Source organism: Silurus meridionalis, chromosome 13 (genome assembly GCF_014805685.1).
Source record: "Silurus meridionalis isolate SWU-2019-XX chromosome 13, ASM1480568v1, whole genome shotgun sequence".
NCBI lineage: Eukaryota > Metazoa > Chordata > Actinopteri > Siluriformes > Siluridae > Silurus > Silurus meridionalis.
The window spans coordinates 23,616,481-23,637,070 of NC_060896.1; the positions used below are offsets into that span (position 1 = coordinate 23,616,481).

The 20,590-nt window shown below is 38.9% G+C and overlaps 3 protein-coding genes across 5 annotated transcripts in view; 1 reads left to right on the forward strand and 2 right to left on the reverse strand.

Annotated features, from left to right (window-relative positions):
• Nucleotides 1-222: 222 nt before the first annotated feature.
• On the reverse strand, nucleotides 223-3,594 carry LOC124395905 (protein gar2-like). 2 transcript variants are annotated; one of them, XM_046864791.1, is made up of 10 exons: nucleotides 3,397-3,594; nucleotides 3,030-3,284; nucleotides 2,743-2,800; nucleotides 2,550-2,623; nucleotides 2,262-2,354; nucleotides 1,687-2,157; nucleotides 1,114-1,383; nucleotides 837-932; nucleotides 450-699; nucleotides 232-267 (listed from the first exon to the last, which is right to left on the reverse strand). In XM_046864791.1, exons 1-9 carry the CDS (start codon nucleotides 3,397-3,399, stop codon nucleotides 451-453), a joined length of 1,569 nt encoding a protein of 522 aa, XP_046720747.1. In that variant the 5' UTR covers nucleotides 3,400-3,594; the 3' UTR covers nucleotides 232-267; nucleotide 450. The 2 variants fall into 2 exon arrangements, with proteins under 2 accessions (XP_046720748.1, XP_046720747.1); XM_046864792.1 differs by having other exon boundaries at nucleotides 223-699; nucleotides 2,550-2,620.
• Nucleotides 3,595-7,676: 4,082 nt separating this feature from the next.
• exosc5 (exosome component 5) lies at nucleotides 7,677-12,131 on the forward strand. The gene is made up of 6 exons (XM_046863845.1): nucleotides 7,677-7,836; nucleotides 7,985-8,098; nucleotides 9,589-9,710; nucleotides 10,069-10,209; nucleotides 10,299-10,388; nucleotides 11,972-12,131. The coding sequence occupies exons 1-6, from the start codon at nucleotides 7,728-7,730 to the stop codon at nucleotides 12,065-12,067; spliced, it is 672 nt and encodes a 223-aa protein (XP_046719801.1). The 5' UTR covers nucleotides 7,677-7,727; the 3' UTR covers nucleotides 12,068-12,131.
• A 3,645-nt stretch (nucleotides 12,132-15,776) lies between these two features.
• tmem91 (transmembrane protein 91) overlaps nucleotides 15,777-20,590 on the reverse strand; it is a 32,507-nt gene continuing 27,693 nt past the window's right edge. For both annotated transcript variants that reach the window (XM_046865276.1, XM_046865278.1), the window contains exon 4: nucleotides 15,777-17,432. In XM_046865276.1, coding sequence (XP_046721232.1) covers nucleotides 17,277-17,432 — 156 coding nt within the window. In that variant the 3' untranslated portion in view covers nucleotides 15,777-17,276. The remainder of the gene's footprint in view (nucleotides 17,433-20,590) is intronic.

Sequence of the window (20,590 nt, forward strand, 5' to 3'; positions counted from 1 at the left end):
GTCCAAGCTCTGTAAGTGTTATTTAGAGAGCAAGCAGCCAGCTGGAGTGTCATCTATCAGCTATTGAATAACACCTTGGCATGTTCTACGAGAGGCATTTCAGTATTTCAGCTGAATGTTGAAGAAATAAACTACTGCTGCTGCTGTGTGAGCCATACACAGGATTTATATATTCTGTCAAAAAAAGACAGCATTTTACATTGAGTTCATTGATTAATATATTAGTCGATTGATTTTTTTGTGGTTCTCAGTTTATTCATTGCATTCCTGGCAGTGACGACCCGAAAGAGAAAGACAAAGTTGTGTTACTCCAAAGTGTAGGTGTGTTTCACATGTACAAATATTAGATATTTGTACATAATAATAATATGGTGTGTAATAATGCCATTACACTATTCTGACTTAATTTATTGCATTTCAAAAAATGATCACTTCAGCATGTGACTCACGCTACGGCCGGACCCTCTCTGTCTTCCCAGGAGGACTCTGCCGGGGTTTGGATAGTGAGCTACTCTCTGTCATTTTCTTTTCCTGAGTGCGGTATGTCTCTCGACCCTCTCTGGCTTCAGAGAAAGAAACATACAATGTCCTTTTTCCCAAAATCTTCCCATTCATTTTTTTAAGGGCTTCCTCTGCTTCGGCTGGTGAGGAAAAGCTAACGAAGCCAAATCCCCTGGAGCGGAGGCCCTTCATTATCACCTGTAGAAGACAGCATGGAGAAACACAATCGAAGAATGAGCATTACATGCTGACTAAAAATAAACCGGACAGTTATTATCACACAGGTGAACACAGGTGTTTGGAAAGGGAAGAGAATGGAGGGATCAGTAGCTGACCTTAGCGTGGATGATGGTTCCGAATGGGAGGAACTCATTGTAAAGGCGCTCGTTGTTTACAGTATAGTCGAGGTTCCAGATGTAAAGCTCTCTATTCTACAAAACAGAAGGCAAAATCAACATCCATTAAAAAGATCAACATCAACATACTGTATATGTGCATAAAAAGTCACAGAGCATCATTGAAACCTTTTGAATAAAACATCTACAGACACACCACCATGTCCAAATATAGACCCACATCCTCTCAGCCCTGTGACCTGCCGACAGAATTTACCTTACTGTCCGTACTGAGGGAAGATTTATTGTTGTTTTTAGACAGCTGTTGTTTTTCTTCCTTTTTTTGCACTTCAGCTTTCTCAATCTGTGTTTTCTCCTCCCTGATCTTCTGAACGTTCTCCGGCTGCTTCTGACGCTTCACAATTTCTGCCCATGTAGGTTTTTCCAGACTTGGGAGGGTGGACGGAGCAACTTGCTTGTTCTGCTCTACGACTTCCTCACTCTGCTCCACCTTCTTGTTCTCTTCCGTGCTTTTATCCTGAACGGGCTACAAAACAGAAAGCAAAGTCAATATTTATCAAATTGTTCAGCATGTGAGACACCATAATACATCTGGGCATTAAAAATAACAAAGCAGCACTGGAAACTTTTGAGTAACACTGTGCCTCTGGCTTCATGTTAATCAGATTTACTGTGAACCATTACAAATCTTAAACAATATAAAACGTATTTATTTATTTATTTGTACATTTACACATGCCAACATTTCCATCTACAGAAACACCATCATGTTCAGATATGAACCCAAAGCCACATCCTCTCAGCCCAGTGATCTACAGACAGACTTTACCTTAGGAGACTTGCAGAGCTGTAATTCCTTCTTGTTTTCAGACAGCTGTTGTTTTTCTTCCTTTTTTTGCACTTCAGCTTTTTCAATCTGTGTTTTCTCCTCCTTGATCTTCTGAACGTTCTCGGGCTGCTTTTGATGCTTCACAATTTCTGCCCATGTAGGTTTTTCCAGAGTTGGGAGGGTGGACGGAGCAACTTGCTTGTTCTGCTCCACGACTTGCTCACTCTGCTCCTTCTTCTTGTTCTCTTCCTCCTCCACCTGAAGGTCCATTTTATTCACACTTTCTGTCTGAACAAGTTTGGTTGTGGTTGGGGTTGTTGTTACAGAGGTTTCAGAAACTTTATCATCGGGCTGGTCTGAAGGCAGTTCGGAGTCAGACTGCTGTTCAGACTCACACGTGGGCTGAGCTTCAGGCTTAGACATAAGCTGAGGAGTGTTCATGCTTTCATCCTGAACCCCATTATCTTTAAACTAATAGAGGGAAAAGATGAACAAAGTTAATTAATTGTGTAACTTAATTACATTTGACCTCTGGAAATCTGTTTTATAACTGAGCTAATGAGCACTAATCGTACAGGAAGAAATGTCACAGAGGACGCAGGTCTTCCTCCCCGAAGCTCTTGAAGGGTGACATCTCGGTCTCCGTCATCGGGGTCTTGAATTTTAATCTATAGGGAATACAAGTTAAAGACTGGAATTAAAATGTGAAGATATATAAATGGTTCTCAGAAAAGATATAAAGGCAGTTGAGATGAACCATTTAATGAACAAAGAGTCTGTGAAAGTCTAGGACATTAAACAAGGAGGATAATTCACTGAGAACGTTAAATATTTTTTCAGTAGTACTTTCGTTGGTTACTTACTGGTTTACTCTGCCTTTTAACCAGACCTGGCAGGTTGTGCTGAAGAGGCTGAGGAGTGAAATAAAACTCTTCTGCTGAAACAACATAAAAACAACCAACTGTAGCACATTCTGGTAATTTCTCATGGAATGTCCCAAATCATCTACTGTGCAGAATTATATGGAGAAAATGAAACTGTATTTATGCTACTTACCATTCATGTAACCGTTAGCATGGAAAAAGGTCCCAGGTATCTCTGCTGGATTCTGTTGCTAAACAAATAGAGTCATGCTATGATTAATATAATAAAAAATAATAAAATAAATTAATAAATAAAAAACCTCATCTTGAAAAATGCAGTAGACATTTTACAAAGATCAAAATCGCTGACAAAATAACAATTATATCTTTATAGTCTTTCTACTAATTTATTAATTAAAAGATAAATATCTTTATATCGAAATATCGATTGATCGTATAGACTTGAATAGAGTGTTTTACCTGGACCAGTGGGATGAAGGATAGGGGTTGCATTGGAATCATCTGTGCCCCATAGAATTGATGTGGCAGGAAGTGGTGGGCCATTTGGTAGAATTGGGGTGGCATAACAGAGTTATGCATGTAGAAGGATTGGGGTGGCATAACAGAGTTATGCATGTGGGAGGATTGGGGATGGTTTATAACAGGATTATGCATGAGGTGGAATTGGGGTTTGTTTATAACAGATCTTGAAATAAGATCTACCTGATTCAGCAACTGTAGAAATGAATAAAGTTGTTTGTTTTTCAGCAAGATCAGCGTATACTAAGAAATGAAGAGTAAAGTACATGTTAGTTACAGAAATGAAGAGGATCTACTTCCAACTTACCATTTTGAACAAGTCATGCAAAGTATCCCTAGTAGTAATACTTTCTGACTATTGCTCTTCGCTTACTCTGTGTGTACAGTATGATGTGTGTTTAGTAAATATGCTGGGTTTTATACGGTTCAAGTTCTGACGTCACAGTTGAGCTGCCGATGTCCTGCTGTTGTCACGGTTACTGTAATTAAGTCTTTTTTTTTCGCATATCTGTACTTTAATCAAGTATTTCAGTTTGGGGAGACTTTTACTTGAACTTCACTACATTTCAAAGTCAAATCTCTTACTTTTTACTCAACTACATTTAGCAAAAAAATGTATTTATGAGCGAATAAAACGTTAACTGGTCAAACACGTAGCAAGCCACCAATCAGAGTAAAGCGCGCGCTGTTTTAAACTTGTTTTGATTGCTGCTTGGCAACGGCGCATTCAGGCAGAGACGACATGTGCACCTTCCAGGCGGACGACACGCAAAAAATTGTAATGCCCACGTTTCCCCAAAAGATGTCGCACTTCAGATACATTGACATTTTTGCAATCCGATATTTCTGATTGCAAGTGTATATATACTGTATATCCTGGCCCGGTCCCCATTGTTTAGAACCCATTGTGGCCCGTGAGTCAAAAAGTTTGCCCCTTTCTGGTTTAAACCCTCAGGAGCCCAATTCAGAAAAAAAAGAGGAAATAAGTAGTGGGGAAACGTGCAAAAGATAAAGGTGTGTGAAGCTCTATCACTCATCTCGTTATGAGGATAGTATAAGCTACAGTAATGCATTTAATGAAATAGACTAAAAACTGAATATCATTTAGGTTATACTGTGTTGCCCGCTATGATTTTACGCATAAAGCAGCACTATTTATTTTAGCCGCATAACATCATAATTTATAGCAGAGGTCACTAACTGGCGGATTCCGGTCCTAATCCGGATCACACAGCCTTTTCACATAATGAAATAAATATATGGCAACTGCTATTTTCTAATAAGATCTCATTTATACCATGAACATCAAGACACAGTTACGATGCTCACTGTTGCTACGATCAGACATGGAGTGAAGACAGCACAGAGCGATGCATCGAGTGGTTGTCACTGGTAGAAACATTGAAGGCCATTACGAATCTAAACATAGACACTTTGAAGAAACTCACCCTCAGCAGTCAACAACGAGCATATGAGTGTCCACTGAGAATACAGTGGATTTTTAGAAAAACATAATAAGCCCTTTACAGATTTTATTTCATTTACATTTATTTGGAACTGTACAAATGAACAGATGAAGGGTTTCTTGCACTTTTTTCATTGTTCCAACATTGGCACTTTATTTTTGCCTGTTTGTGTTTCTGAATGATATTGCTGATGATATTTTGACCAATGCAACTTGAAGCGTAGAAGAGAGCAACGTTAAACATTAGATACATTTAGTTATGTAGAGACAATAAGTGTGAAGTTGTTTCGTTTTTTTAACCAGTGAGGCGTGCGTTTATTACTTATGATCTGTAATCTCAGTTCAGCAGAAACAAAATCACTTTAGCTTTTTCTTTTATTTATTAATGTATAATGTGTCCAATAAAAATGTCCACACATTTCTTTAGTCTGGCAAAAAAACAGCAATTCAGGTTTTTTAGGTATATAATTGTCCGGACCTCAGCTGGAGAGGAGGATTTATTTACTGGACCTTAAGCAATTTTAGTTTTTGATTTATAGTTATGTAGTTTATTATAATGTGTGTAGCAACAAAATTACAGCCTTCTTCTTCTTTCGGCTGCTCCCATTAGGGGGCGCAACAGCGGATCATCCATCTCCATACCCCCTGTCCTCTACATCTGCCTTTTTCAAACCAACTACCTGCATGTCTTCCTTCACCACATCCATAAACCTCCTTTTTGGTCTTCCATGTTTCCTCCTTCCAGGTGGCTCCATCCTCAGCATTCTCCTACCGATATACCCCATATCCCTCCTCTGCACATGTCCAAACAATAAAACAATTACAGCCTATCTAGTCTATTTGGATTGTAGTTAAACAGCACTTGTTGATTTGGATAACTTTAATTGAGGTGATGTCATAAAGGTTTTCTGTGATTGTACTGAACAGGTCCTGAGCTGAGTTCAGTGAGGGGAATCTTCAGTGCTGCTTAATAGTCACATTTAAAAGACATATATTATAAAGATATAGTTGTTGTCTGTATCTTATAGCTACAATTCACCAAGAAGTATGGTTTATGGTTCTTGGTTTTGAGAGTTTGATAAATTGTGCACAATGATGTGTATTTAATTGTGAAATAAATGCATTTAGGTTGATATTTCTACATATAAGGAAGCTCTCAGAAATAAATACAAATTTGTGGACTGTTTTAAGAATATGTTTTACTCTTCCAGTGACAGTAGCTGAAGCATAGAGGAGCTTCAAAACTGAAACTAATCAATGGGGGAGATGTTGGGTCATGGCGTGTTCACCCAGGGCCTCATTCAAGCTACTGAAGAACCGCCATTGCAGGTTGGGGGTATCTGCTTAGACTAAACATGTTTAGCGTCAGTTCAACAGCAAGCAGAACATTTTGAGACGAATAAATGATGGAAGAAACTCCTGACTCTTAACTGGCCACGGCACCAGTTGCGATTTTTTTTTAGTCGTTGAAAATTAGGTTTTGGGCTCATTATAATTTATTAGATATCAATCAGTGTTTAACTCATTAATATCATTTTATTAATAGATCGGTGTGCTAAGAGTAATAATAGAGTCTTTTTACATAATCTGAGTTGATTAAGCAATAAGTGATAAAAAAGATAATAAAACATTATAGCCATAGCATCATCATAGTACTTTGGATACTTAAGTACGTTTGAAGGCAAAAGGATTTGTACTTTTACTCAAGTGAAAGTTTAAATGGAGTACTTTTACTTTTACTGTCATCATATTTTACCTACTGTTTCTCTACTTTAACTCAAGTACATGCTTTGACCCTGCCACTGGTTCACCCTTGTTCCTTCTTTGGAACACATTTGATAGATACGGACCACTGCAGACCGGAAACATCCCACAAGAGCTGCAGTTTTGGAGATGCTCTGACCCAGTCGTCTAGCCATCACATGTTGGTCCTTGTCAAACTCGCTACAATCCTTACTTTTGCCCATTTTTCCTGCTTCTAACACCTTAATTTTGAGGACAAAATGTTCACCTAATAAAACGTAACCGCTAACAGGTGCCATAATAAAGGGATAATCAATGTTCTTCACTTCACCGCTCATAATGTTATAATGTTATGTCTGATCGGTGCATATTTAGTAATTCTTTCCTGTCATTGGTTATTGCAGTTATATTCATCAGTTATAATAATCCAGGGTGCGTCACAGCTGGATTTTATCAATGGTTACTAATCCTGCTGGCTCAAAACATCACAGACTGCTACACACTGCTATGCCATCCATTTCCTTGCATTTTTTATATCATGTAATAGAGTCAGATATATACAATATGACTCATTATCCATTATCAAAATACCCTGGGTCTGTGCTCAAGATGACCTGAGAGCCTTGTGGTGGTGGTGGTGGTGCTTTTTTTAAGTTAGAAGCATACATCACAATGTCACAGATATGAGACAGAAACTAGAGTTACATATTCTAAAATTGTGAAAATGTCAAACAGATGCCACAGTTGGTCCAGGTTGGATTTATTTCCCAAACAGAACACACAAAACTATACGGCGTAGTACACCGAAATTCACATAAGTATGTGTAATAAAAATAAATAGGTTTATCAAAAGAATATAGATTTTTTTTTTTTGCTTATATCAAAGTCCTGATACCGAAAACAACATCTTTTTATGAGAAAGAGAAATTCTTTGATGAAAATATACGAACAAAGATGCAATTCTATAGCAATGCCTTTTTTTGTTGCTAATATTAAAAATAAGAACGTTGATGATGACGATGATGATAATGATACTGATGATTAAAAATAAGAATGTTGATGACGATGATGATAATGATGATAAAAATAAGAATGTTGATGATTACGATGATGATCATCATCATTAATAAATCATTGATCAGCAGTGAATGTAATAACGAGTTAGTGAGCGAATATTAATGTTTGTGTTAAACAAATTGCATGTAAATGTTTTATTTGGATATATAAAATTACTATATAATAATCATGTTTATAGCATTATAGAAATATTTGCTCTTTCGATTAAATTTACATTAAACGCTTTAAAAAGGTAAACATTTGAACACCTTTTTTTGCGATCATTACTTTAATCCTGAGGTCAAAGTCCATGTCGTCATCAATGAGCGCCCGGAAAACGATGACGACTGAAAGGCGCGACGCCTCTTGTTGTGATGGAGCACGCCGTGATGGAGTTGGACGGCAGTAATCCCATTCTGAGGGAGTTCGGAAGCGAACAGAGTTTATTATCCAAGCCTGACGGTTCAGCTACGTTTGTGCAAGGTTTATTCTTCTTATTTGATAAAATATGACAAAGCTAGGGTCTAATACGAGTCGGGAAAAAAGCCTTTGTAACAGCTAGCGTTTATTAGTCCAGTATTATGTACATGATATAAAACTGCTGTGTGGGAATCATTTCCGGTTTTGACAGGAGACACCAGTATGTTGGCAGGGGTGTACGGACCAGCTGAGGTCAAAGTGAACAAGGAGATCTATGATCGAGCCACTTTGGAGGTCCTGATCCAACCCAAAGCTGGCATGCCAAGTATGTATATATACACAGTATGTGTGTTTTGTTCACATTCATGGATCACATTTGGTCCATTTGCATTCAGATCTAAGTAGATTTAACCAAACTGTAACTGATTAAAAAAAAAGAAATGCATTTTTGCAGATCTACATTAATCTTCTGAATCTACTGCTTTCTAAGTTTCACCCATTCGTTTAGCGGAAATATGTTTCACACAAATGTTTTTACATGCATATGATATGTCGGCTGGGGAAAACAATGAAAACTAATGGGCAGAAAATTGTTGATATTACAAAAATATCTAATCATACCTGACATCATCTCTATATATTTTAGCTCCAAACTATCTGCAAAAACAGTAGTACAATAAGCAAAAAATAATCCTTCGAACTGAAGGCAAAGAATATGACCTCATTTTTTTAAAACCTTAATTAAACAGCACTTGTTTAGTAGCATTTAATCTGTAATTATTTAAGACATTAAAAAAACAAACCGTGCGTTTGAAATGACGCGGCGATGTTGCAACGAGTCGTTATGTGTTTTGAGCGGCAAGAGCAGAAGAACATCACTGGAAGATGACGAGACATCAGGAAGACCTTTAACAAACTCAACTCTCGAAAATGTCGAAACCATTCAGCAACTTGTGCATAATAATCGTCGGAGAACGGTCCACATGATCTCGCTCCCGCACTCACCTTACTCACCAGAAGACAAAGATCCAGCTCAAAGCTTGCCATTTTGACACCATTGTGTAGATCCTGCACGAATAGCAGTAGGTGCTTGACACTTAAAAAAAAAAAAAAAAAAATTCCAGGACATATTCCAGAATTAGTATAACTATGCGAAGCGACTGTTTTGAAGGCGGTAGTGTGTACATTTAGATAATAAAGTACTTTCTTTTAAACAGACTCGAGTCAGTCTCAAAACTAGCTCTGTTTACAAGAAGCTGGTATTCGTTGTTTTTTTAAGTGACTAACAGTAGCCTGTTTTTTTTTTTATTCTTAAATAAATGTTATATTTTTATATTTTTATATAATTAACATAATGGTGAACAAATGTGACAGAAACAACCTACTGTTTTACAATATACCAGAGATGTTAATACAGGGTAAGTGCAACATTTCTGACTAAATTGTCCTACCTTTTTTATTTCCCTGAAACACCAATACTAGCACTTTTTTCCCCTATTTGTTTAGTCCTATTTATATTTTTTAGAAAAGGTGCTATAATTCCTCTCAACAGAGTGGTGTTTTAAGTTCTAGTGTAACTCGTAATCAATGAACCAGTGTGGATTTATTCATTGATAGAGACTCAAAGCACTTTTTGTACGAACCAAACCTGTAAGCGATTCCAGACACTGCCATGGCCTCCTAAAGTCTGCAGTTTGGAGGAATCCGTGTGTCATGAATGCGATTACACCTTTCCACCCCATGGTGGCAGTCACATCCAGGCTTCATTCCGATAATCGTCTGGTCAGTAAATGCTCTCATTCCCCATGTCCTCAGGTGTCCGGGAGCGCACGAGAGAGCAGTGTGTGCGGGAGACGTGTGAGGCCGCTCTGCTGTCCACTCTTCATCCTCGCTCCTCGCTTACGCTCGTCCTGCAGGTGGTGCACGATGACGGCTCGGTATCCTTCCGATCTTCATGCCTCAGCGTGTCGTGTTTGTGGTTGATCTGCTGCAGTGAAATATAAATAGTACATGGAGTAGAGGAACATGCAGCACGTTCTTTAGAATCAGTTTGGACGGTGGGAGGTGTAATCTATAATTTTCTGTTACATACTCCATACACGTACACTATATCGCCAAAAGTTTGTGGACACCTGATCATAGGATATGGTGTGTGCTTCTTTAGCATCGATTCTACGTTTAGTCACAATTTGCTCTTAATATTCTCTTCACTCTTCTGGGAAGATGTTCCACTAGATTTTGGTGGGATAGTGCAAGAACCAAACCTGTGTGTATCAGTCCTTATCTGGTGTTTAGTTGTTAGCGTGCTGTCTGAATGCCGCATGCATGGCGTTGATGGACGCCGGACTTCCCATGAGCCGCCTATTCTGCGGAGTCACATGCGCCATCGACCCCGAGAGCCGAATCATCACAGACCCCACGGCTCAGCAGGAGAAGGTGCGAGTCTTTTCCTTCACTCTCGGATCCTATGCTTTTATTTCAAGGCAATATGTTATAACAGAATTTTTTTTTATTTATTATTCCAGGAAAGCCGAGCACTAATGACTTTTGCAATCGACAGTAAAGAGCACAACATCCTGATGTCATCGACAAAAGGCTCTTTCTCAGTGAAGGAGGTGAGCGAGCATGAATCATCATTTAAGCATCACAGTTTTCATTTCTGGTGCATTTTCTTTCCCTCCTCAGATAAATAAAATCGATTATATTAACACTCGACATGGAAATCTGCAATGATTCATGGACTTGCAACAGTGCTGTTATCATTCAAATATTAACGGACACCCTGGAAGCCACACCCCCTCCTTTCTTGCCTCAACATTAGTTATGTTTCTAGCGGTGCTCTCATCTCATCTCATCTCATCTTCATCCTTCCTGCTTAAAAATAGTGCTTCCTTTGGTTTCATTTATGTGTAAAAAAAAAAAAAAGGATTAATAAGTAAAAATATAGTTATTAGGAATATGTTAAGAACGTTGTTCCCTTTGCTGTCCTGCGTCTGCAAAAAGCATCGAGCAGCAGATCAGCAGCGAAAATGTCAGCTGTTTGGGGAAAAACTCCCGGGTTTCCCATTAAATTCAAAAGTATTCGGACACCTTCCTTTTCCTACTAATATGGAGGCACACAATTGTATAGGAGTCAGGAGCATTCAATTTCCAATCGAACCCAACCTGTTCCAGCATGACGGTTCTCCTGTGCACCAAATAAGCTCCATGAACTTATGGTTGACATGGGTTGTAGTGGAAGATCTTGAGTGGTCTGCTATGGAGCTCTGAACTCGACCTTTTTTCGAACATTTTTGGGATGAATTGGAATCCCGACTGCACCGCAGGCCTCCTCACCATCTACATCAGTACCTGTCTTTACTCACCCTTGTAGCTGATTGACCCCAAATCTCCACATGCACACTCCAAAATCTAATGGAACATCTTTCCAGAATTATTCTAACACTAAATGGGGAGTAAATGTGGAATCGGATGTAAAAAGCACATACCAAGCTTATGGTCTGGTGTCCTTTTTGAGTTTTTTTGGATGAGTTTTTCTCTAAATTTACTACAGGTAAAACTTATATTTATTTTTATATTGAATATATGATGAAGTACATCTTTTAAACCCCATATTGACCAATAATTTAGAAGTTGATACACTATATTGCCAAAAGTATTGGGTCATAAGTATGGTATGTGATCTTTGAGCAGTGCATTCCACATTTAGTCCCAATTCACTTTTATAATTCCCTCCACTCTCCAGGTAAGATGTTTTGCTAGATATTGGAGTGTGTTTCTGGATATTTGTGTTCATCAGCCACAAGGGTATTACGAAAGGCAGGTATTGATGTATGTGGGATGCAGTCAGCATTCACCTTCACCCCAAAGGTGTTCAGTAGGGATGAGATCAGAGCTCTATAGCAGGCCACTTAAGATCTTCCTCTCCAAAGCATTTAAAGCAGATCTTCAAGGAGCTCACGTTGTGCACATCACCATGCTGGAACAGGTTTGGGTTTCCAAGTTCAAGTGAATGCAAACGCTTATTATAGCGCATCTAAAGACGTCCTGTACAATTGAGTGCCTCCAGCTTTGTGGTATCAGTTTGGAAAGGAACCACATATAGCAGGAAAGATCAGGTGACCCAATACTTTAGGCAATTAGAGTGGTTTTTTTTTCTGTATTAAATTTTGATTTTAAATCCGTCTTTTCCACACAGATGCAGCGGTGTATCGCTGTCAGCCAGAAGGCGTCTGAGCGGATCTTCCAGTTTTATAGGGATTCCGTGAAGCGACGATATTCCAAAGTGTTATGACCTTCCCTTGTTTTGTTTTTTTTTCTGATTGCATTTTTATAATAAATGTACTTCTGAAATGTAATGTTTGACTTTTAACTTACTGGGGGAAAAAGTTGCAAGAATAGAGCTTGAGCACTGTTAACGTGGATGGGAAACAGTTATCAATGTCAGAAACCAAAGTATTTGTTTATTTATATTTTTCCCCCCTGATTTTTAATCTTTGTTTATATAGAACGCGTATTACTTTACGGTGTTTCAAATGCACTTGGCATATAATTGAGATGTAAAAAAAAAAACGTCCACACGAAGCACCTTGACCCTTTTACCGAAGCGTGGAACGTCAGCGTGTAGCCACTTGCCTTCTCGGCGAGCACAGCGGCGTCTGTGTTATCTCTCGTCTCCGGTCTGGGGTTGCTCCGGTAGCTGTGGATGTAGCGCACTGCTCCATACTGTGATCTGGCCCATTTCCTCTAAACTCAGCGGGAACACGGGTCTGAACGTATCTGCTCGGACGCTGCTTTCCGGACTTAATCTCTTGCGACGGTTGCCATTTTACTCTGAGTCATTAAAAGATGAGTACAGCTCTGACAGGACATTATTTTTGTGTTTGGTTTGTGTAATTGTTCTTAGTAGCAGCTGAAAGAATGTCTTAGGATTATCACGTCTACTGTTTTGTAGCGTTAACAAACCTGGAAATGGACTTTATTGGGATGTCATTAAATCTATAAGTCTAATGGACAGAGACAAGAAAAAGCAAAACAAGTCTCAGAAAAAGGTTCTGGAAAAACATCTATCCTAGTCATACATCTGAGCAACTATGGGGTCGAAATCATGACCTTCAGATCCAAAGTCCAGGGCCTTAATCATTTAGATTTGCAGCATTTAGCAGACGCCCTTATTTAGAGCGACGTACACAAGTGCTTTGAGTCTGTACAAATGTACAATAAATATGAAAAGAGATATTAATGGTCAAGTGTCCACAAACCTTTGTCCATATAGTGTATACGGTGTCATGTGGAAGTTTGGTCACTCCTGGTCAAAATGTCTGTTAAAGGCACTGTTTTGCAATATTGTAATGTATTGTGTTTTCTACAATTTTAGTGTGAAAAAGGGAAAGCAGGACCCTGCAAATGAATGAAAACTCCAGGAGACTTAAGCTCTCAGACAACTGACCAAGGTTTCAGAACTTAATTAGCCTATTAGGGTCACGGCTTGTTCACAGACATCGTTAGAAAAGGCCAGGTGATGCAAAGTTCAAAGCTTTATAAATACCCAGACTCCTAACCTTCCCGACAATCAGCAGCCATGGCTTCCTCTAAGCAGTTGCCTAGAACTCTGAAAATTAAAATGATTGATCGCACAAAGAGACGTCTATTAGGAGATAGCAAAGTGTTTTCATGTACCGAATTCCTCAGTTTGGAATGTAATTAAGAAATGGTAGTTAACAGCAACAGTGGAGGTCAAGATATGGTTTGGAGAACCAAGAAAACTATCAGAGAGAACTGCTCGTAGGATTGCTAGAAAAGCAAGTCAGAACCCCTGTTTGGCTGCAAAAGACTTCCAGGAAGATTTGGCAGACTCTATAGTTGCACACATATGGCCTTCATGGAAGAGTCATCAGATGAAAAGCTCTACTGCGTCCTCACCACAAAATTCAGCAAAAGAACACTTTTTATTTCTATAGCGCTTTTCACAACAGACATAGTCTCAAGGCAGCTTTAAAGAATTTTAAGAGTTAAAGTGAACAATGTGTATTTACCCCTGATGAGCAGCCATGGCGACTGCAGCAAGGAAAAACTCCCTTAGATGTTATGAGGAAGAAACCTTGAGAGGAACCAGACTCAAAAGGGGAACCCATCCTCATTTGGGTGACATCAAGAGTGTGATTATAAATCTTTAAACAATACAGAACACTGGAGAGTGAGAACTAACATGAGCACTGGAATGTAAGATCATAATCTCATAAAATAGCTCAACATTTGCGATCATTACAGATCCAACACCAGCTTCTTCATGCCAGAGCCTTTAAACACTCAAAGAGGTCCAATGTCAAAACTCCAATTGGCACTGGTACGTCTCTAGATGGTTCGGGATGTTTGCAGGGTCGGCATCTACTTCTTTAAAGGTCCACAATCTTCATAAGGTGGGACGTGACTGGGGCTGGAGCAACCTCAGGATGCCTCGGGATGGGATCCAAGATACCGTCATACCAAGATACCTTCACACCTGTCTGACCTTTTTTAATCAGGAGAGAAAATGGGATTTTGGCATCATTATTTTTTAGACTAATAACTCATACCAGCACACAATGCCATAACTGACTATTAATCAGCTAAATTTGTCCTTCCTGATATTTCCTAGATTTAGTAATGGTTAAAATGTTTTCAGTTGGTTATAATAGTATGACTCGAGTGTATCCTCTATCCTAGTGAAATAGATTGCGTATTCTCTGACAGTGCAGAGAATTCCACCTCCACACTTATGCCGTAAATAATAAGTCCTGGCTTCCTGGTAATTATATAACCAAACACATGAGGGTGAATCATAGGATTTGTGAGCTGTAGAGCAGTTAAGAAGACGAAAAAACCTCACGAACAACAGAACAGAAAAACATAACAATAGACGCCTTGCATAAAACTATTACAAACAATATGTTTGCACTCAGCTCTTCTTTTTATTAGTGGCTTCATTCGAAACCCCCCTCTGTTTGGCTCGCTTCATTCAAGCAGGGCCATTTTCTGGAACCTGACAGAGATTTCTGAGGCGAAAGCAAACACCCACACACGCTGAGGCTGTTCTTAGAGGTACAGGGTTTTATATATATATATATATATATATATATATATATATATATATATATATATATATATAATGGTCTCGGTGCACAATTCCCATGCATATACAGTAGTTGTATTTGTCTTTATGATAGAAGGACAAACTTGGTGTAAAATCTTAGACCCAAAACACTCATTCAATTCATAATCTCATTGCATGCCTGTAATCGAAGGGACAAAGCCTGGTGTCCACTCAAGCAGGAAAAAAGACAAGTTAATGCTGTAGAAGGAGACAAGTAAAGTAACATTGATGGTGAAGTGAGGAAAAAGTCGACCTGGAAAGTTTTGTCACAAGTTCAAATCTCTTGATTGCCAACATCTTTAACCCTCAACCGCTCAATAAGTCACTATCTGAGGTGACACTGACGAGCGCTGAAAACCGTTGTGTATCAGTGCAGTTATTATCAGACAGGATTGTGGAGAGGCATCTCTTAATGGCATACTGAATGTGGGTCACATTTATGTGGCGGTCCAGGAAAAATTTCACTGCAGCAAAAAATGCAGAAATGATGAAACTCTGCCAATAATTAACTTTGTCTATAAACACAGTATTTTTCATCCAAAAATCATGTGAAAATGGTTTTTTTTTATTTCGGCTACATTCTGTCCTTGGGTTTCTGTTGCACATCGTGGGTAAAGATCCAGTTAATGCGCGTCTGTCTAAAACAAACCCTCACTGGCGAGTCACTTTCAGAACAAGTTTCTATGTGTACGCTTAATCAGTTCAGATTGATTCAGACAGCAGATGTTGTCATATTGTCCATGATGCATCCTGCACCATGATAGCATCATCAAAACAGAAAACCAGGCAGGGTTTTTACAGAGTTTAAACCACCCAATAAAACGACATCATATCTGGTCGACAGGAATGAATTAATCAGTGATTATTGAAAGAGGATTGCGAATAATATTTATTCCAGGTGACAAAACAGAGAATAAACATGAATGATGCTGATAATCGAACCGAGAACTCATTTCCCATTGTAAACTCCGGATTTGTTCAAATGATTCTGAAATGTTGTTTTTGTATAAATGATAAGAGGTCCACCGATTGATCAGCCGGCCGATAAATTGAGACGCCATTTTCTAATTAACCGACATGGTCCGATCGTGTTCCAAATGAAGCTGATTATTAGGCAGGCGCATCTGACACCCCAAACTGTGCACATAAGTTTTGCGTGAGAGATAATATAACTCCCATACCAGCAGGTGGCGGTAGTCTTAAAAATTGGAAAATTGGAAAAGCTATAATTGTGAATATATGAAGCGAGCAGTGTTTCACATCTGCCACAATCATTACTAAAGGATTCGTGTAGCTTTTTTTTCAATCATGTCCGCTAATGACAAGTGTCTGTGCGTTCGGCCAGAGAAAAAACCATATCAGTCGACCTCTAAGAAATGCAGGCATTAATGCATTTCATTTTTTGGGGTAATTTTATGCTCAAGATGCACTGAAAAGACAAAATCTTTATTTTTTCAGAAGTATACCGCAAAACGCGTCAAGGGTTTTCCCAGGCCGCCACATAACTGGCTGTCCAACTAAACAGATGCTGTTACACCTGCTGCATAAAGTTGGTCCGCTGGTCCATCTGTTGTCCTTAATGGCCCTTTTAGGACAGAGACATTTTTTGGCACGGATTGAATCTGAGAAAGGATGGCATTATGATACGGCGAGTAGCACGGCTACCTCGCAGCGCCGGGTCCCAGGGTCCCGTGATCCTCAATTCGACTTACAGTTGGTGTGTTGGTTCCTGTGTCTATGTTACGCTGGTTACACGGAAGCATTCCGGTGGATTTAGAGATTCCTCTAAAAGGTGTGAATGATTGTGTGAGTTAGTGTCCATGTTCTCCAGATACACCGAACACTTTACCAGGATAAGATGTTAACTAAAAGTAAAGAGTTGAACGAATTTGAGACGTAAAAGATCACAAATTTTAGTGTGTGTGTGTTACAGACATGTGAATTGAATCCAGATGTAAATCATGTCAGTGTTTTACAGGAACAGGAGAAATTTGACCTGCAGAAAGTTTCAGTCCTTGTCAAGTCCTTTAAACAAACCCTCAGGTCTCAGAAATCATTTGGGAGCGCTCTTATCTATGCAAGCTGTTTGTGCTCCGTGGCATTGTGCCATTGCTGCACTGCTGTAAGGGGTTCCAGAGAAACAAGCTAATTTTTTTCCTTCTTCTGTTAGATTTGTCCAGAGATCAATTCCCCATCTGTCGTATTAGCGTCCATCCCTATACAGGTCCAGACGGGTTCGATCCAGGAAGGTTAATTAGAATAAAAGCCCAGTGTTAATACATAGTACAGATCTGTGTGAGTGTATGCGCAGAATCTCATCGTGTCTTACGGGAGGTAAAAAGGGGGAGGGGCCTGAAACACAGAGCACACTTTAAGGCGGCTTGCCGGAAAGGTAGGAGATGAGCGCGGCGACGGCGCAGATGTAGGTGATGATGCCGAAGATGATGGAGATGATGGACAGCCACAGAGTGTGTCGAGATGCTTTGCTCGCTGTCTGGAAGTCGCCCTGCGCCCACGCTTTGTTCGTCTGGATATAACAAAAACGTTTAGATTAGAACAATCGTTAGTTCACGTGTTAGACATTTTTATGAAGAAATCACAGATGTGTATATATACAGTGGGGAAAAATTATTATTTGATTCCCTGCTGATTTTTTTTACTGAGTTTACCCCTTATAAAGAAATGAAAAGCCAAAAAAATCCAGAAAATAATTAATTATTATTATATATAAATTTATTTGTATTTGATCGAATTAAATAAGTATTTGATCTGCTACCAACCAGGAACAATTCTGCCCCTACGCACCCAAATTGGTCCTGTACCTAAGAAAGAATTCCTAATATCAACTCACTGTGTGTATAAAAGACACCAGTCACAGAATCAACTTCTTCTATTCAAACCTCTCCCCCACCATGGGCAAGACCAAAGAGCTGTCAAAGGACGTCATGGACAGGATTGTACACCTGCACAAGGCTGGAATGGGCTACAAGACCATCAGCAAGAAGCTTAATGAGAAATAATCCTCTGTTTCCACGATAATTGGAAGATGGAAGAAATACAAGATAAGTCAATTACTCTGGAGCTACATGCAAAATCTCACCTCATGGGGTAAGGAAGATTCTGAGAAAGGTGAGGAATCAGCCCAGAATTACACAGGGAGATTAGTATTTGTAGACTTTACGGACAAAAGTGTTGGGACATCTGATATTTCCCAGCCATATATGCTTCTTTCCCAAACTGTTATCGCAAAGTTGGAGGCACACAATTGTACAGGGTCTCATTGGATGCAAACGGTAGCATGAAATTTCCCTTCACTCGAACTAGGAGACCCAAACTTGTTCCAGCATGACGATGCCCCTGTGCACAAAGCCAGCTCCATGAAGATACGCTTTTCATAAGTTGGAGTGGAAGATCTCCTGCTATAAAGCTCTGACCTCAACCCTATTGAACACTTTAGGATGAATTGGAACCCTGACTGCACCCCAGGCCTCCTCACCTCACCTCCATCTGTACCTGACTTTACTAACACCCTTCTGTCTGAATGTGCACAAATCTTCACAAGCACACTCCAAAATCTACTGGAACATCTTTACAGAGGAGTGGAGGAAATTATAAGAGCAAATTGGGACTAAATGTGGAACCAGGTGTCCGCAAACTTTTGTCAATATAGTTTTCTTTTTCGCTTAGCTACAGCCAATGACACAGTATATCATTAATGATAGGGTATATGATTAAAATGGCTCAGTTTAGCCTCCACTGATTGCATCTTAGCATCCAATCAAGTTCATCAAGGTAGAAAGAAACTATCAAGCCTGCCACTGATTCGTCCTCTGTGACCTTCTCATGCTACACGTTAAAATTTAAGGTATAGCTCTCTGTGCGAGTCTGAAGATGGATAAGCCACTTGAGACGAGCCTCCCTGGCCCTAAAATGTTGTAGTATGCTGCAGTAAGCAAAGATTCCTATAATAAAGTATCTCCTTTGTCATCTAAATGAACTTCATCTATCCTGGAAAAGGTAATGCTGAGGTGGAGCACCTGTTTAAAAACTCCTTTTTTTTTATTTCAGAGACAAACAAATTTATTAATGTACTGACAAATTCCTTTCTCCAAACATTCAGCTGAAATATTTGACAAAGATGTTCTTTACTGGTTGAAGATTTCCTTCTGACCTTGGGATTCAGTTAATCCCAGAGCAGTTCAATAGGATTTAGGTGCAGTGACTGGGGAGGCTGTTCTATGATCTAGAACACTTCAGCCAACCTTTTGCTTTCTAAATAACGCTTTCAGAGCTTAAATGCATGCTTCAGGTGATTGTCTTGGTGAATTTGGTTTCAATAAGCTGCAGTTCAGATGAAATTGCATGGTTTCCAATCTTGTTTAAAATGAAGTGAAAAATGTTGTGTAAACCCACACTGTCAGGATCGTGTGCCCTTGGAGGAGATTGGCACGACTGCATTGGGAAGAAAATGGGGAAATCTCCAAATAGGACAGCTTTTACGTAAGGACTCAAATATGATTCAATGATCTCAGCTAGAACTATTCTCCGTATCCACGGCGATAATAAAACAAAAACAAAAAATTGTGCTTTCCTTTGTAATGGATGGCCTCTGTGGGCAATGTGATTTTAATGCATATATATATATATATATATATATATATATATATATATATATATATATATATATATATATAGACACATATAATTTATGTGACTGGGCTTGACATTGTTTCTTGCTTCTTTTTTCATGCATTTTTGTCTTACCTCATATGTGTTTTTCCTTTATTTTATATTTCTACTGCATTCTTTTTTCTCACACTTGTATCCTGGTTTCCTGATTTTTTTCTTGTTTCCTTCCTATTTCTCTATTTTGTATGATCTGTTTTCAGTTTAATTACATTCCATCACCTCTGGGACTCGAAACCTCTTATCTCTAACTCATTGTCCACATTAACAGCCAATGTTTCCAAAAGCACTTCATCCTCCATTGGAAATCTATGATCACAGACTGAACATTATGAATTGAATTAAATCTAGAACTTGGTTGACCAGAACACCAGGCTACAGTCCAACCCCATGAGATGGGTAAATGGGAATTTCCACAGGTCTGGACTTTATCTGGTTAGCAGGGAGATTCAGAAGGGACTTATACTACCATCCTGACATGTTAGCTTATGCAGCAGTTTGAAAGCTCATGTCAGAGAGCTTTGAAGTAGGGAAGAAAGGCTTGATGTAATTTATTTGAACTTAGTTTTAAGAATATCCAAATTTTGACAAACTACATTTCTGGTTTGTGCCTTTGTGTCTTGCCCAAGTATCTTTGTTTATGCACAGCCTGTCAGAGTTCTGCCTGTTTGTTGACCTGAACCTTGTTTCTCATTCTGTATTTGTCTGCTATTGTAAAACTTGAGGAAACAACCTGCATTAATCACGTCTATACCACCAGGCAGTTAGACATAAACCATACAAAATTTAGTTTGTTGCAGCCATAATCACCTCTCTGAAAAGCTCGCAAACTTAAAAATTTCTCTTTACCTGGTTTTAATTAAGTGAATAAAATCTGTTCAATAAGTTAATGTTAAAGCAACAAAACCACCACCACTGCCAACTACTGTTAATTATTAGTGTTAGTATTATTATTAATATTATTATTTGTATAGTAGTAGTTCTGTTGAATCTTTACGT